Raw genomic sequence first — 14549 nt, 5'->3', positions numbered from 1 at the left:
AACCTTTCATTGAACTAAAACAATAGAAAATGGGGGAAAATCTCATTATGAAACAAATGTATTTCTCAAATACACGTTGGACACAATAATTGGTACCCCTAGAAATTTTTATGAGTAAAATATCTCTGAAGTATATTCCCATATTCTCATATTTACAATTTTGAGCACTCCAGGGTGATTATGAACATGATTATTATCCTGCCATGGCTTCCTGTTTCACAGAAATATAAATAGGAGGGAAAACAAAGCTCAAATTCCCGTAATTATTCATCACAATGAGAAAAACCAAAGAATATATTTCTGATAAAAGATAATTGAGCTTCACAAATTAGTGAAGTGGCTTTAAGAAAAGAGCTAGAGCAGTGAAAATTCCCATTTCCACCATCAGGGCAATAATTAAGAATTTCCAATCAACATGAAATGTTATGAATCTGCCTGGAAGAGGACGTGTGTCTATATCGTCCTAATGCACGGTGAGGAAGAGAGTTTGAGTGCAAGACTCTCCAAGGACCACAGCTGGAGAACTGCAGAAAATAGTTGAGTCCCGGGGTCAGAAATCCTTAAAAAAATGGTCAAACAGCACCTACATCACCACATGTTGTTCGGGGGGTTTCAAGAAAAATTCTCCTAGCTCATCCAAAAACAAATTCCAGCATATTCAGTTATGAGACACGACTGGAACTTCAAATGGGACTGGCTTCTATGGTCAGATAAAACTAAAAAATGAGCTTTTTGTTTTTAGCAGCAAACACTCAAGATGGGTTTGGTGAACACAGGGATAAAATTATCCCATGTGTACAATGAAATATACTGCTGTATTTTTGATGTTGTGGGCCTATATTTCTGCTGGAGGTCCTGGACATCTTGTTTAGACACATGGCATCATGGATTCTATCAAATACCAACAGATAAAAAAACAATAAGTGACTGACTCTGTTAGAAATCTTATAATGGGCCATGTTTGGCTCTTCCAGCAAACAATAATCTAAACACAAACCTCAAAAACAACACAAAAATGAGTCACTGAGCACAAAACCAAGCTTCTGCTGGCCATTCCAGACCTCTGACCTGAACCCTGTAGAAAACAAGTGGGGTGAACTGAAGAGAAGAAGCACTGTCATGGAACTGGGAATCTAAAGGATCTGGAGTGATTCTGGATAAAGGAATGGTCTCTGATCTCTTGTCAGGTGTTCTCTAACCTCATCAGGCATTATAGGAGAAAACTCCTATACTATTTTGGCAAATGGAGGTTTCAAATAGTATTGAATAAAAGGGTACCGTTTATTGTGGCCAATGTGTATTAGACAAAAACATTTATTTCATAATGATATTTCCTCCCATATTAAATTCTTATCCAATGAAAGGTTAGATTTTTGTGAATTTTTAAAATAAAAGTTTAAAAGGATTAACAACGCAGATTAATTTTCACAGCCTTCTTTGATCATATTTACCAAGGGTACCACCAATTCTGACCACGTCTGTAGGAGTTACTTCAAATTGTAATATTTCACAGTATTTTTGAACAAATTTGCAGCCTGGATGAGCAGAGCCTTTTTTCAAAACCATCAAAAAATCTTACCAACCCCAAACTTTTGAATGGTAGTATATTTTTAAACCTCATCAGTTTAGCTATGTAAATTAACCAAATTTGTAATCATAATCTTTAACACTTCTCCATCTGAGGGTCAAATATAGACAAACTATGCTGGTTTACTTTACTGGTACTACTATATAGTGACTATTTTTGATATTCCAGAACTAAGGCAACCTAAAAATTGCTTTATGGAATGGAAGCACATAAAAAATAATAATAATAAAAACAAAGTTATTTGTCTTGTTATTTTTTGCTGGGTAAACTACACCACACAGATTACTACTTCTGACTAGTCCTATGTAACATGCCAATTCTACATAATCTGTCAAACAAATCTCTTCAAAACTCATGAGAAATTCACTTATATATACGATGACCACAAATAAGAAGCATATTCATGTATAAAAAATATTTATGTACAAAAACAAGCTTTTTACATTCAATTGTGTGCTGGATTTACTAGTAATAACATCTCATTTGTGTCACAAGTGTGAGGTTTTCTATGTTAAAATACAAGGTTTAAATAGAGAGATAACTATAAGACATTTGTAAGTTGAATTCCCTGAAAAGTGTTAACCACGTGACTGTAGAGCTATCAAAACTTTGCTGTTTATCTGAGCACTCTGAGGCACCTAACATTAGCTCAACCAATGGCGTGAGTTTGAGGCATGAACATCTGACCAATGGCAAAAGGGGAGAGTATTCTAGAAACCTCTATAGACCTTATTCCACTTGATGCTAGTGGTGCAAAAAATATGCGTCAGTTTTAAATGTTGCGGCTAGCGTGGAAGACTGTAAATGTAAAAATCTGTGCATAGTTGTGCAAGACCACTCTCATGGATACATCTGTGTCATTTCATGAATAACACTACTCTTTTCAGTGTCTGATTAAAAAACACACCTTGTTTTTCAGTAAAACAGTCACTTTCTGATTGCTCCATTTAAGGCAATACAGTACAGATGAAACATCCTGAGGCATGAAAAGTTAATTGGCCTCAACAGAAGGCAAAAAATGTCTTTCATAGTCCGAGACACATTGCTGGTCCCACCACTCTTCCTCATCACCGCCATCCTTCTCTTCATCAGTGTCGACCATCTCGCTGTACTCCTTTGCCCAGCGGTCATGCTTTAAAATGCTCCCTCTGTTTGATTCCTCAGGCTCATCTCCACCTTCATTTGTTCTGCCCAGTCCATTTGGCAGCTGAGAATCTTGGGGTTCCACATCGATTAAAAACGTCTCCGGTTCAGTCTCTGATGGAGGAGTAGGTGTGTCGCGATCCAGCTTCTCCACGATCTCCAGCTCAGAAATCTTAATATTCAGTTCAGAAGGAGAATAGAGCCGTGGCCACACATGCTGGAAGAAAAGCCAAGACATGAATGAATATTGTTCTGTTTTTGTAAGTGTGACGTCTCTTTCATATGGAACACTCAAAAGACTTTAGATTCTCACCTGTAAGTTCATATGCTTAAATGTTTTACTGTTAATTGGATCTGGGATCTTCACAAAACACCAAGTTGGTTGATACCTAGAGAGCAGATATTAATTTATTACAAAATGTCAAATTTAACTGTTAAACAAATTTTATGTACAGTATGCAAGGTGCTAAACTGTGTGTGCATACAATGCCAGTGATACCAATGTGCACAGAGTGCTGTGATTGAAAGCAGAGCATAATTTCAAAATGTGATGATAGCTGAATGTAATGGAAAATAATACACAAGAGGGCCAAAAGCATATGGATACCATACCTTTTGACGATCCCAACCCTTTGTTCCTGAAACCCCGCCTCCTTACATCGGTGTAACAGAGCATAATTAAAATGCATATATATAAAACTAGGTGGCTTTTTTGTCAAATCTGACATGAGATACTGACGGTGGAATGGCAAAAAAATGCTCGAGACAAGTTTTTTTTTGAGAGTTGAGCTTATTTTAAGAGGAGCGCTGCATTTTTAGAGATGCTGCAAAAGATGCAAGGACAACAGTCAAACACATCTGTCTAGCGCGTATTTATGTAAAAAATTAACTATAGAGCGCAGTGGAATGGAAAAACGTTCTGTGTGAACCAGGCCTTCCAAAGGGGTGTCCATGTACTTTTGGCCATATAGATGGAATTATGAAGAAAGGCTATACTTACACCAGCGTAAAAACACAAACTATTAAGACCAGGATGAACAATATAATGAATACAGCCAACAGGGTAGCATTACCTAGGAGATGAGATGGATAGAAACGATTGGTTTACTACTTAAAGCTGAATATGTGATCTACATACTGTATGCAAAACAAAGGATGTCTTATTATTTTGGATTATGCATGCTATGTAAATCCCAAAGGAAGAAAGAAACAGCTCATCTTCCTCATACTTACTGGTTTTTTCATTGGTGGAGAAAGTGGTGAAGCTCCTGTTACCTTCACCAGCAGCACTCACAGCGCTCACCCAGATGTGGTACTGCTGGGCCGGCTGCAGTTTTGACAACTGCATACTGGTTCCGTTACTGCTTATATTAGACCCTGTTACATAGGCCAAACAACGCAGATATACACTACTAATCAAAATATGGGGTCAGTACAATCTGCTCACCAAAAATACAGTAAAAACAGCAATATTGTGAAATATTATTACAATTTTAAATAACTGTTTTCTATTTGAATATATTTTAAAAAGTCATTTATTCCAGTGATGGCAAACCTGTTTCTTTGATGCCCACTAAGTAATGCAGGATGATGCCTTTGCTCTCATTTACAGGGATGGGACTCCATATCAAAGTGGCAGAGGAGTGAGAGATGTTCTTCACATGGATTTGAGGAACTTTAGGAGGAACTGGCAGGGAAGATGAAGAGACGATACAAACATGAAGGCTAGATGACTAGATTTACTACTAGCCAAGTACTTTGCGCCCTAAAACAAGCTCAAAGTGAGAAAATGTCTTATAAAATGGAATGCATTACAATTTTTTTTTTATTCAATCTGTTGCACTATACAAGACAACTATCAACAATGCAATCTACTTTTACAATGGACGCATTTTTTTTAACAAATAAGATACACAATGTAACCTTTAGGCAGAGGGGTGTAAGTTGTAAAGAGGTGCAAGTATTAATTCATGGTAATACCATCTATAAAAGTTTCAGAATTTTGTCTCTCTGTTATATTTGCAAACAGAACTGGAGAAGCCCAATTTTAAATGTTGTCATGTGGACTTTTTGGTCTGTTGTCATTGAAATAAAAGTGCATTCAGAGACTTAAAGGGATAATTCACCCAAAAATGAAAATTCTGTCATTAATTACTCGTAAGGGAAGCTGTTATTTTTGTTTTCTTTGTGCACAAAAAGTATTCTTGTAGCTTCGTAAAATTAAGGTTGAACCAGTCACATGGACTATTTTAACAACGTCCTTACTACCTTTCTGGGCCTTGAACGTGTCAGTTGTGTTGCAGTCTATGCACGGTCAAAAAAAACTCGGATTTCATCAAAAATATTTTAATTTGTGTTCCAAAGATGATCGAAAGGTCTTACAGGTCTGGAACAACATAAGGGTAATTAATGACAGAATTTTTTATTTGTGACCCTGGACCACAAAACCAGTCATAAGTAGCATGGGTATATTTGTAGCAATAGCCAACAATACATTGTATGGGTAAAATCATTCAGATATTAAGTAGAGATCATGTTCCATTAAGACATTTTGTAAATTTCCTACCGTAAATATATCAAAACTTTTGATTAGTTATTGATTAGTAATACACATAGCTAAGGATTTAATTTGGACAACTTTAGATTCCAGAGTTTCAAATAGCTGTATCTCAGCCAAATATTGTCCTATCCTAACAAACCATACATCAATGAAAAGGTTATTCAGCTTTCAGATGATGTATAAATCTCAGTTTAAAAAAATTTACCCTTATAACTGTTTTTTGTGGTCCAGGGTCACATTTTTGGGTGAACTGTCCCTTTAAGAGATGTCATACCTCCTTCAAGTGTGTATGCAATCGTTGACTTGAGGAAAGTGCTGTGGTTGTTGAAGACTGCAAACAGTGACACATTATAAGCTGTGTAGTTCCTGAAGTCACCTGTGGATGGAGACAAACAATAAATCACTATCAGCATCAGGAAAAACTACATCTTTCTCTCTTACACACACACACACACAAACCTGTGAGTGTGACAGATCTCTGGGTTCTCTTCACTCTGACCCAGTTCAAGCACATACGGTCAGGTACTACAGACACGTGCTGTACAACATACTCCAGGACGCTCTCAGAGAACTGTGGGTGTATGGACCATGAGACCTGCAGGGCATGACTCTCACCTATTACTGTCAGATTCACCTCAGGCATTCTCTGTCCTACAGGGCACACATATGACATAAATATCATCAAAGATATAATTGTGTGTAGTGACATTATGAAAACATAATAAGTAGACGTTTACATTTTCGGCAGAACTTGAACAAACCTAGAGACAAATGCGAATTACTAATATTTCAAACAATATTTAATATAACTTTGTAACTTTTAATCAGAATTTTGCATTGACTTACCCCTCTCAGCAAACGGCATGAATGTGGGGTCCGATGTGCCCATTGAGGTGTTAGCTGACACAAAAACTCCCATAACACCCAGCTTGAGGAAGTGTCTGAGCTGCAGGCAGCTCTGTTCAGCAAGCTGCTGTCTTTCAGTGTCTCTCTGTTGCCTGGTGACCTGCTGTTTGACCTCAGTGCCATTTTTAAGCTTCATAGTTACAATATAGTTGATAATTTCCCCTCTAGCCTGAGACAGGGGCATTTCCTGAGAGACAGTCAAATGTTGACAGTTCATTCATGATCTTTTGGATCTTGACTGACCCACCACCAAACAAGAACCGATTAGACTGATGCATTATGGGAGTACACCCTACCTTCCAATAGACGTTACAGGAAGGCATGTAAGAATTAGGGCCACAGTCACTCCAAACATCCAGCTGTCCAACGGGTGCTGAAAAGAGAGAATATTACAGACACAGAGTCATCATCATTGATTTTGTTCTATGGCACGATATAAAAAAAAAAAGGAATGAAAGAAATTATAAATGATTGAAAGGTGCTGAATAAATAAATGACATTTTAAAATAGAAAACACCTATTTTAAATTGTAATAACATTTCATTGTTGTTACTGTATTTTTGATCTAATAAATGCAGCCTTGGAGAGCATAAGAGACTCAAAACATTACAGGAAGTCATTCTGGATACAGAACATGGTGGTGGCTCTTGTTTAAAACTGAACTGCTTTTGTATTTAGAACTCTAAAACACGACGGACATTCATATTCTACTGCTGAGTGAATGTGCATCAAGACCATTTTCAATAAAACAATAATTGAGCATTAAATGAGTGAATCAATGTCTTCAATTAATGCAATGAGTGGTCTTTCTCTGACCTGCAGGGGGCGTTCTGACTGAAAACACTGAACTCCAGTTACTCATGACTTTCTCTTCATATCCACAGTGGCAGCGGACACGAAAACTGTACTGTGTGAATGGCTGGGGATCCTCCAACACAAACGTGAACTGGCAATCATCCTCCTGCACAATAAGAATCCAACAGAGGCACAGTTCAATTCATTTTTGACACATCTCTGACACTATAAAATGATTGACTTATATAAAACAAATTGAAAAATTTAACTGGTAAATACAAAAAAGCTGACGTATTTCTACTAGACCTGGTTCATAATCTGCATTTTCTATTTTACTGAGATTTTTATTTGAACAATCCAACTTTTTGAATAGATGTGATTATATTTTCATTAACTTTACTTTTAGCACACCTTCCATCATGCAGATGGATTTTATTCATTATGGACACTCAATTTACAAAAGCACTTTTGCAGCACCACTGCAGCCAGTGAAATCAAAGCTTAAAGGAAAATGTTTAAATATTATTCCAAATCAGAATAGAGTCAAATCAGTCTGGTTTCTCTCTCTCCGCTCACCTCAATCCAGTCCAGCATGTGATTGCGCGTACGGTACTGCACTTGACAACTCTTGTCCAAGGAGCCCACTCTGTCACAGTCCATGTCCCAGATGATCTCCAGTGGTTCAGAGGTGAGGTTTATATTGTATGGGGGGTCTGGTCGTTCTAAGAAAAAAAGACGGAAAACATTAAAAGCTAGCACAAAGTTAACTTAGAGTTTTTGCCTGATAAAGCACTTCTTTGGGATTTTTTAAATATTTTTGAAAGACGTCTTTTGTGCTCACCAAGCCTACATTTATTTGATCAAAATACAGTAAAAAAATAAATACTGTTATTTGTGAAATATAATCAATTTGAAAATAATAGTTTAAAATGTCATTTATTCCTGAATTTTTTAACTATTATTATCATTACTCCAGTCTTCAGAGTCACATGATCTTTCAGAAATCATTCTAGTATGCTGATTTAATGCTCAAGAAATATTTATTATTATTATTATTATTATCAATGCTGAAAACAGATGTCCTGCGTAATATTTTGTGAAAACAATGCTAACTTTTTAAAAAAGATTATTTTGACACGAAAGTTCAAAAGCACATTATTTATTTAAAATATCACACATTTACTGGATCCTTGCTGAATAACAGTAGTCATTTCTTTTAAAAAAAAAACCTTACTGACACCAAACCTTTGAACGCTTGTATATATCTAGGGAGATGAATATGAGAGACTATGGAGGTGATGCACTCTTTTTTTTACACTTATTCGTAGTAATAATCATCAGAATTGTATGTATATTGAGCTCCATACGGTGCTTCAAATAGAGCCAATAAATTGTGATAAAACTGTGCATGGTTTAAAGAAAGCAAGCGACGGTTTACAATAGAGTAAACATGACTTACTGATATGCCCCGTGTTGAAGAAAGAACTTTCAGACTGTGCAGAACCCAGCACGTTTTTGGCAGTGACCCATGCTTTAGTGTCCGTGCTTTTCATATACTCAAGCCGGTTTATGACTGCGCTCTCACTACTGCTCTCCCTAGATTTAACATTCCTGTATATAAAAACACACACACACACATACACACAAAAAAATGTTGTCAGATGCTCACAATATGTCCACAATGTCCATACATAATGCAATGGTGGTGTTAATAATAAAACACATACCCATCATAATCTTTCCAGTGAAGGGTGTAAACAGTTGGAATCATTGACTCATTGGATTTATTCCAAGAGCAGTAAATGTCTTCATCTTCCAAGTCTTCAATAGCACAATCAGGGCGAGACGGGGGAGATGGTGGATCTGCAACAGATGGCAGAATGTAAAACTTTCTGGAAGGAAACCAACCAAAAGAAGCAAAGATAAAGGGGGAAGAATAACCATTCAAACCAACACAATGTGCTGCAAGAGCGCTATTACTGTTTAGACAGAGAAAACAGGAAGTCGTGTGGGGAAGTCTGCAAAAGAAGGCCAGCAGGGTGCCGCACACTTCCCCTCCTTGTCTAATTATGGACAACAACTCAACACATAAGCATTTCTCAAAGAATGTTCAGGTTCAAACTAATTAAGCTCTCTTCACACTGCATTACTTTTATCGATGCATGCATTCCCAGGGAATCAGCCCATGCTATTTGAGCTATAGTAACACAACTTTCAGTAATGCACTTACAGTGCTGGGTGGATCACTCACAAATAGACCTTAGTCAGGGTAGCCATGTTTAATTTTTGACAGGAATGAAAACAAGGCTATGAATGACTGAAGTACAGTGCGTTCAATGAAACATACTGATGAAATGTCTTTCTGGTAAAAGCTTTTAGTCAAAAACTTCATTAAAATAGTTTTGGATGTTGCGAGTTGTGAAAATCGCATGATATAGGACCCTTCTGCAGTGCGTTCCACTGCAATGACTGCAACTCTATCCTTCACAGCCTCGTTTTCATCCATCTTAAATTCAATACGGTGTCTAACCCGACCAAAGTCTATTGTAGTCCATTCCTGAATACAGATTACATCAAAAAAATTGTAGTTAGTAACGTAATATATTACATGACACATTTTAGATAATATAATCTGACTACATTTTGATTACTTGTGACCCATCATTGATCTGAATAGGATGATTTTGTACCATATTAATATAAAAATACAAATGTTTTAGGAATAATTTACTGCTTTGTGGATATTCTAATTTTAGAATTTTTCTAATTGGAATTTGGAAGTATTTAATTTTTGGAATCTGATTAAATAATCTAGATTATATATAATCAGTTACTACCCAGACCTGTGCATTCACAATGGAACCATACAGAGTAAGGAATCCCAGAAGGCTTAGAAACAAAACATGCATATTGTATTTTTGTTAAACCCCTTATGGTAATTCTTCCATTCATAGTGTGTGTGTGTGTGTGTGTGTGTGCTGTTAAGCTTTGACCTAGGCTGAAAACTTCTATTTATGAATAACCAAATGCTTTATGTCATTACACAGTTTTTCTTGTAAACAACTACCTTCTGGGACCGTTGTGCGCATCTTGTGAACGAAACATTCCCAGAGCTACTCATGAGGCCATTGGAAATAAATGGTCAGTTCTGTCATACTCACAGCCTCCTCTTACTGTAACGTTGCAGGTCTCTGCTGTATTTCCATTACACATGCAGCGAATATGCTCCCTGTGTTCTGCTGCAATAAAAAAGTTGAAGGTTTCTTTGGTACTGGCACATGTGCTGAGAAACCGATGTCTGTGGTCTGGTTTAATATGATAAAGCTGGCAGAGACCACAACTGTTTCCTCTTCCCAGTGTACTCATGTGGCACAGAAGAGACACATTGTGGCCCAAAGGAAGAGCTTTATTCCACCAGCAGTTTACAGCCACTTCACAAGAGACTAAACAAATAAAAAAAGAGCTATGATGAACTTAGTTCCATAAAGACATGCAGACTAAAGTTTAACATCAATTCAATGGTCCGTCCTGTGAATATTTGCTGTACTGTTTACATCTGCCAACCAACAAATGCTGGTAGAACTTCACTTTTCTGAAAAATTTTGCTTTATTTGTGAAATAAAATGCATTGTTTCATAATTTAAAACTATATATAGTTATATATCATTGAAAGCAATACAAATTTTCACAAAATAAGTTTTTAGGTTTTAAATGACAAAACAACGCACTTTATTCCACAAATAACAATACATGTATATATTGTTACTTACATGTATATGATAGAATGAAATATTGAAAACGAAACACTTTTGCCCACCTTGAGGACATATCCATAAGTAAATTATTGTAACAAACTGCACTTTCATACTCGGCCAAGCCATCGCACCCAAAAAGTCCAGTGTGACGCAACGTCCCATTAACCGAGTGCTCACAGTCACGGAAAGTCCGCGATCATCAGACATTTGTTTGTTTCGCTCCGGAGTGACATCGTTGTCCCGCGAGAAGGCTCCTCGGCGTTTTTCTCAGTCGCATGTCTTATATTCACGAATCAATTAAAAATAGTAACATCCTGGAACGAGCATTTTCTATGTCCTGTTATCTTGTTTCTTATAAGTTTTAGGTATAAGTTTAATTTTCGTCGATTAAGTTACAGTCGCCGTCTTCAAAACTCTTCAGACGACAAGCTTTAACTCGCTTTAAGTGTAAACACACACACAGTACCGCTCTCAGATCTCAGCACGCGCATTACAAAACTCCGCCCATACGACGCCTACGCACAGTCAGTTGACCAATCAGGACAAAGGCAATTCTTTTCAACACGTTCCTTCAGATCAATGAACTGTAGGGGAAACTGCTTATATTACTGAATAAATCCAGGATTTCACCTGGGAAATATGAGATGTTCCATGTAACAATACATGAATCACTATGATTTCTGATGACGAAACTCTTTTCACTCAAAAATTGTGAGTTTTAACAATTCATTAAAGAAATAGCAAGTTACACATTGAATTAAACATGGAATTTGGAAATAGAGAGACTTCTGTTTTATGTACTACTCCTAAAGAGTGTATGTAAGTCTGTATCTTAAATATATGAGAGTTTTTATGAGAGTTGATGAGATTTGTGTGCGTGTGTGTTTTGCTCACCAAGGCTGCATTCAAAATACAGTAAACACAATAATATTGTGAAATATTATTACAGTTTTCTATTGTCATGTCTTTTAAAATGCTTGTTATGCACAGCTGTATTTTCAGCATCATTACTCCAGTCTTCAGTGTCACATGATCCTTCAGAAATCATTCTAATATGCTAATTTGATGCTAAGAAACATTACTTATTATTATCAATGTTGAAAACGGTTGTGCTGCTTAATATTTTCAGGATTCTTTGACGAATAGAAAGTTCAAAAGAACAGCATTTATTTGGGATAGAATCTTTTGCAACATGAATGTGTTTAATGTCACCTTTGATCAATTCAACGTGTCTTTATTGAATATATGTATTAATTTTTCTTTCAAAACAAAAAAGAAAAAAATTGAACTAAGCCCAAACTTTTGAATTTTCATAATTTTAGTCTGTAATTTTGAATGTAAAATCTACTAATTGAAAACATAGTAAAAGTAGAGATTAAATAAGTATATCCAAATGTTTGTCATTTTTAAATTATGCATTTTAAAGTTTTGGGTTGCAGAAATGTTCAAATCCAGCATTTTTTTATTCTGTATTTTTAATATTAAATCTACTATTGTTCAACATTGTAAAAATAGAGATTAAAAATATTTAAATTGTAGTGTATTTGTAATGTTGTTACAACTTGTTACAATTTTTCATTTTCTGTATATTTTCTATATTTACTAACCTGTGTTTGTCAAGGAGCACTTCCATCGAGAGCTTCCACAGGTGAAGATGACAGCCCGGATGAACTCCCGGCCGCATAATTTGACTCCATACGAGGGGCCGCCCAGTGCCTGTACTCCAGCCAGCAGCAGACACACTACAAGCGCTGTGGTTTTCCACATCACACTGAGAGCAGATCTTCACTGACAGCAGCAGTTGATGTTCAGAAGCTGGTTTCCTGCAGGATTTCCTTTGGTTTGGACAGGTGCCTGTTTGATGGCGAAGTTCTGTGATTTTTCCCAGGTCGCTGTTACTGCTTATAAAGAGGTGAGGGGCACACATAACCCCCCCCCCCCCCCCCCCAAGCAGGAGTCACAGATAACTCTGTAAGATAGTGGCAGAGACCTTTCCAGTAACAAAAACATGAGCAGGAAAGGTGAATGTGTAATTATAAGAGCATTCTGTGACACAAAATACTCTTTCTTCATTTAAATTGATGAATCACATTTGCCATTTGGCTCATGTCAGGATATTGCAACATGGACAACAGTGATTTCTGTTTACATACAGTGATTGAATTAAGATGTCTGTCTGTTTTTTTTTTCTTCTATTAAATTCATTGCAGTTAATCTTTTTATTTACTATCTATGCATTTGGCTAATGCTTTTATCAAAAGCAACCTACTTTGCATTCAAGATACACATTTTATCAGTGTTTCACATTTCTTGGGAATTGAACCTATGACCATCAGGTCTACCGTTTGCGATAGTGGAATGCTTTATTATTTTTCTTCATTAAAAATAATGAAAGTTTTATTTACATTTTGTATATAATACTTTAATCCAAAGAGACTTTCTTTGCATTCAAGATACACATTTTATCAGAATTATATTTCTTGGGAATTGAACCCACGACCTTGGTGTTTCAAGCACCATGCCCTCCTGTTTGAGCTACAGGTTTATTATTTTTATTTTATTTTTTTAATTAAAAAATAATTAAAGTTAAATGTTTAGGTGATGTATTTTTATTATACATATTTTAGGGCATGTTTTGTTCAGGTTTTGACCTGTGAGTAAAATGTGTTTATTTTTTGGAATTGATTTTGCCATATATGAAAGTTTTATTTAATCTATAATGATTTTATCCAAAGTAACTTATATTACCTGCAAGATACACATTTTATTGGCATTATACATTACCCGGGAATCGAACCCATGTCCTTGGTGTTGCTATCATGCACTGTTCTCTGAATTACAATGATTTATTATTTTTGTTAATTAAGAATAGTTACATTAATAATTAAAGTTAAAATGTATAGTTGATGTATTTTATGGTAAATTTTTTAAGGCACATTTTATTCAGGTTAAATATATATATAGTTATATTGTTATATATCTATATATCTGTTATATATCTATGTTTTAAATATACATTGCATATATAATGGATTTAAATATACATTGCATATATAATGGCTTTATCCCAAACCAACCATACATTGCATTCAAAGTACACATTTAATCATCATTATAAACTCCCTGGGAATCGAACCCACGTATTGGTGTTGCTAGCACCATGATCTATTTGAGCTACAGGAGTGCTTTAGTATTTTTCAATTATATAATAACAGAATAATACTGTTTAATTGTTTCATCAGGGACTGGTTGCTATGTGGTTCTGGATGGTTGCTATTACATTGTGAAGTGGTTGCTGGGTGGTTGATTTAGTGTTCTGAACATTTGCACCTGTTTTAATCATCCACAAGGTGAAAATTGTAAGTCTAATCACTTATGAAAGCAAACACAGCTCCCCAAAATCTGTGTCCTGAGTTCACCTGAATGCTTGTTTTACCTTCTTCACACTTCAATGCATAATTTGTTTTTACCATTTTTTCAGATGACTGTGAGGTATAGAGGTTAAGATACAAAGAGATGTAGCGAGCATGGCATTTTCAAAGTGTGATAACACAGTCCATTGTTCCTTGCATCCACATGGACAAAGGTCACCAATATCCAAAATGACAACAGAATAATGAATTTTTAACGAATGTAAAAATGACAACAACATGACATTTGGAGAGACATTAACCACAATATTTGACGCACATGGAGGATGGTGGCCATGGAAATATATGTATAATTCAATAGTATAATGTGTATTTTATATATATATATATAGCCTAAATAGCATATATTATTTGAAATCTAATAAAGAAGC

At 35.8% G+C, this 14549-nt stretch overlaps 1 protein-coding gene across 1 annotated transcript; it reads right to left on the bottom strand.

Moving 5' to 3' along the window:
- Window positions 1-1990: 1990 nt before the first annotated feature.
- On the bottom strand, window positions 1991-11264 carry LOC306859409 (interleukin-12 receptor subunit beta-2-like). The gene is made up of 15 exons (XM_079400421.1): window positions 10810-11264; window positions 10154-10435; window positions 8720-8855; window positions 8452-8603; window positions 7569-7714; window positions 7014-7158; window positions 6494-6570; window positions 6138-6384; window positions 5751-5942; window positions 5566-5667; window positions 4287-4418; window positions 3965-4108; window positions 3732-3804; window positions 3045-3120; window positions 1991-2948 (listed from the first exon to the last, which is right to left on the bottom strand). The coding sequence occupies exons 1-15, from the start codon at window positions 10952-10954 to the stop codon at window positions 2580-2582; spliced, it is 2418 nt and encodes an 805-aa protein (XP_079256547.1). The 5' UTR covers window positions 10955-11264; the 3' UTR covers window positions 1991-2579.
- Window positions 11265-14549: the final 3285 nt, after the last annotated feature.

The sequence above is a fragment of the Barbus barbus genome (genome assembly GCF_936440315.1).
Source record: "Barbus barbus genome assembly, chromosome: 3".
NCBI lineage: Eukaryota > Metazoa > Chordata > Actinopteri > Cypriniformes > Cyprinidae > Barbus > Barbus barbus.
Note: the sequence above shows the minus strand (reverse complement) of the source record. Positions and strands in the feature narration are given on the sequence as shown.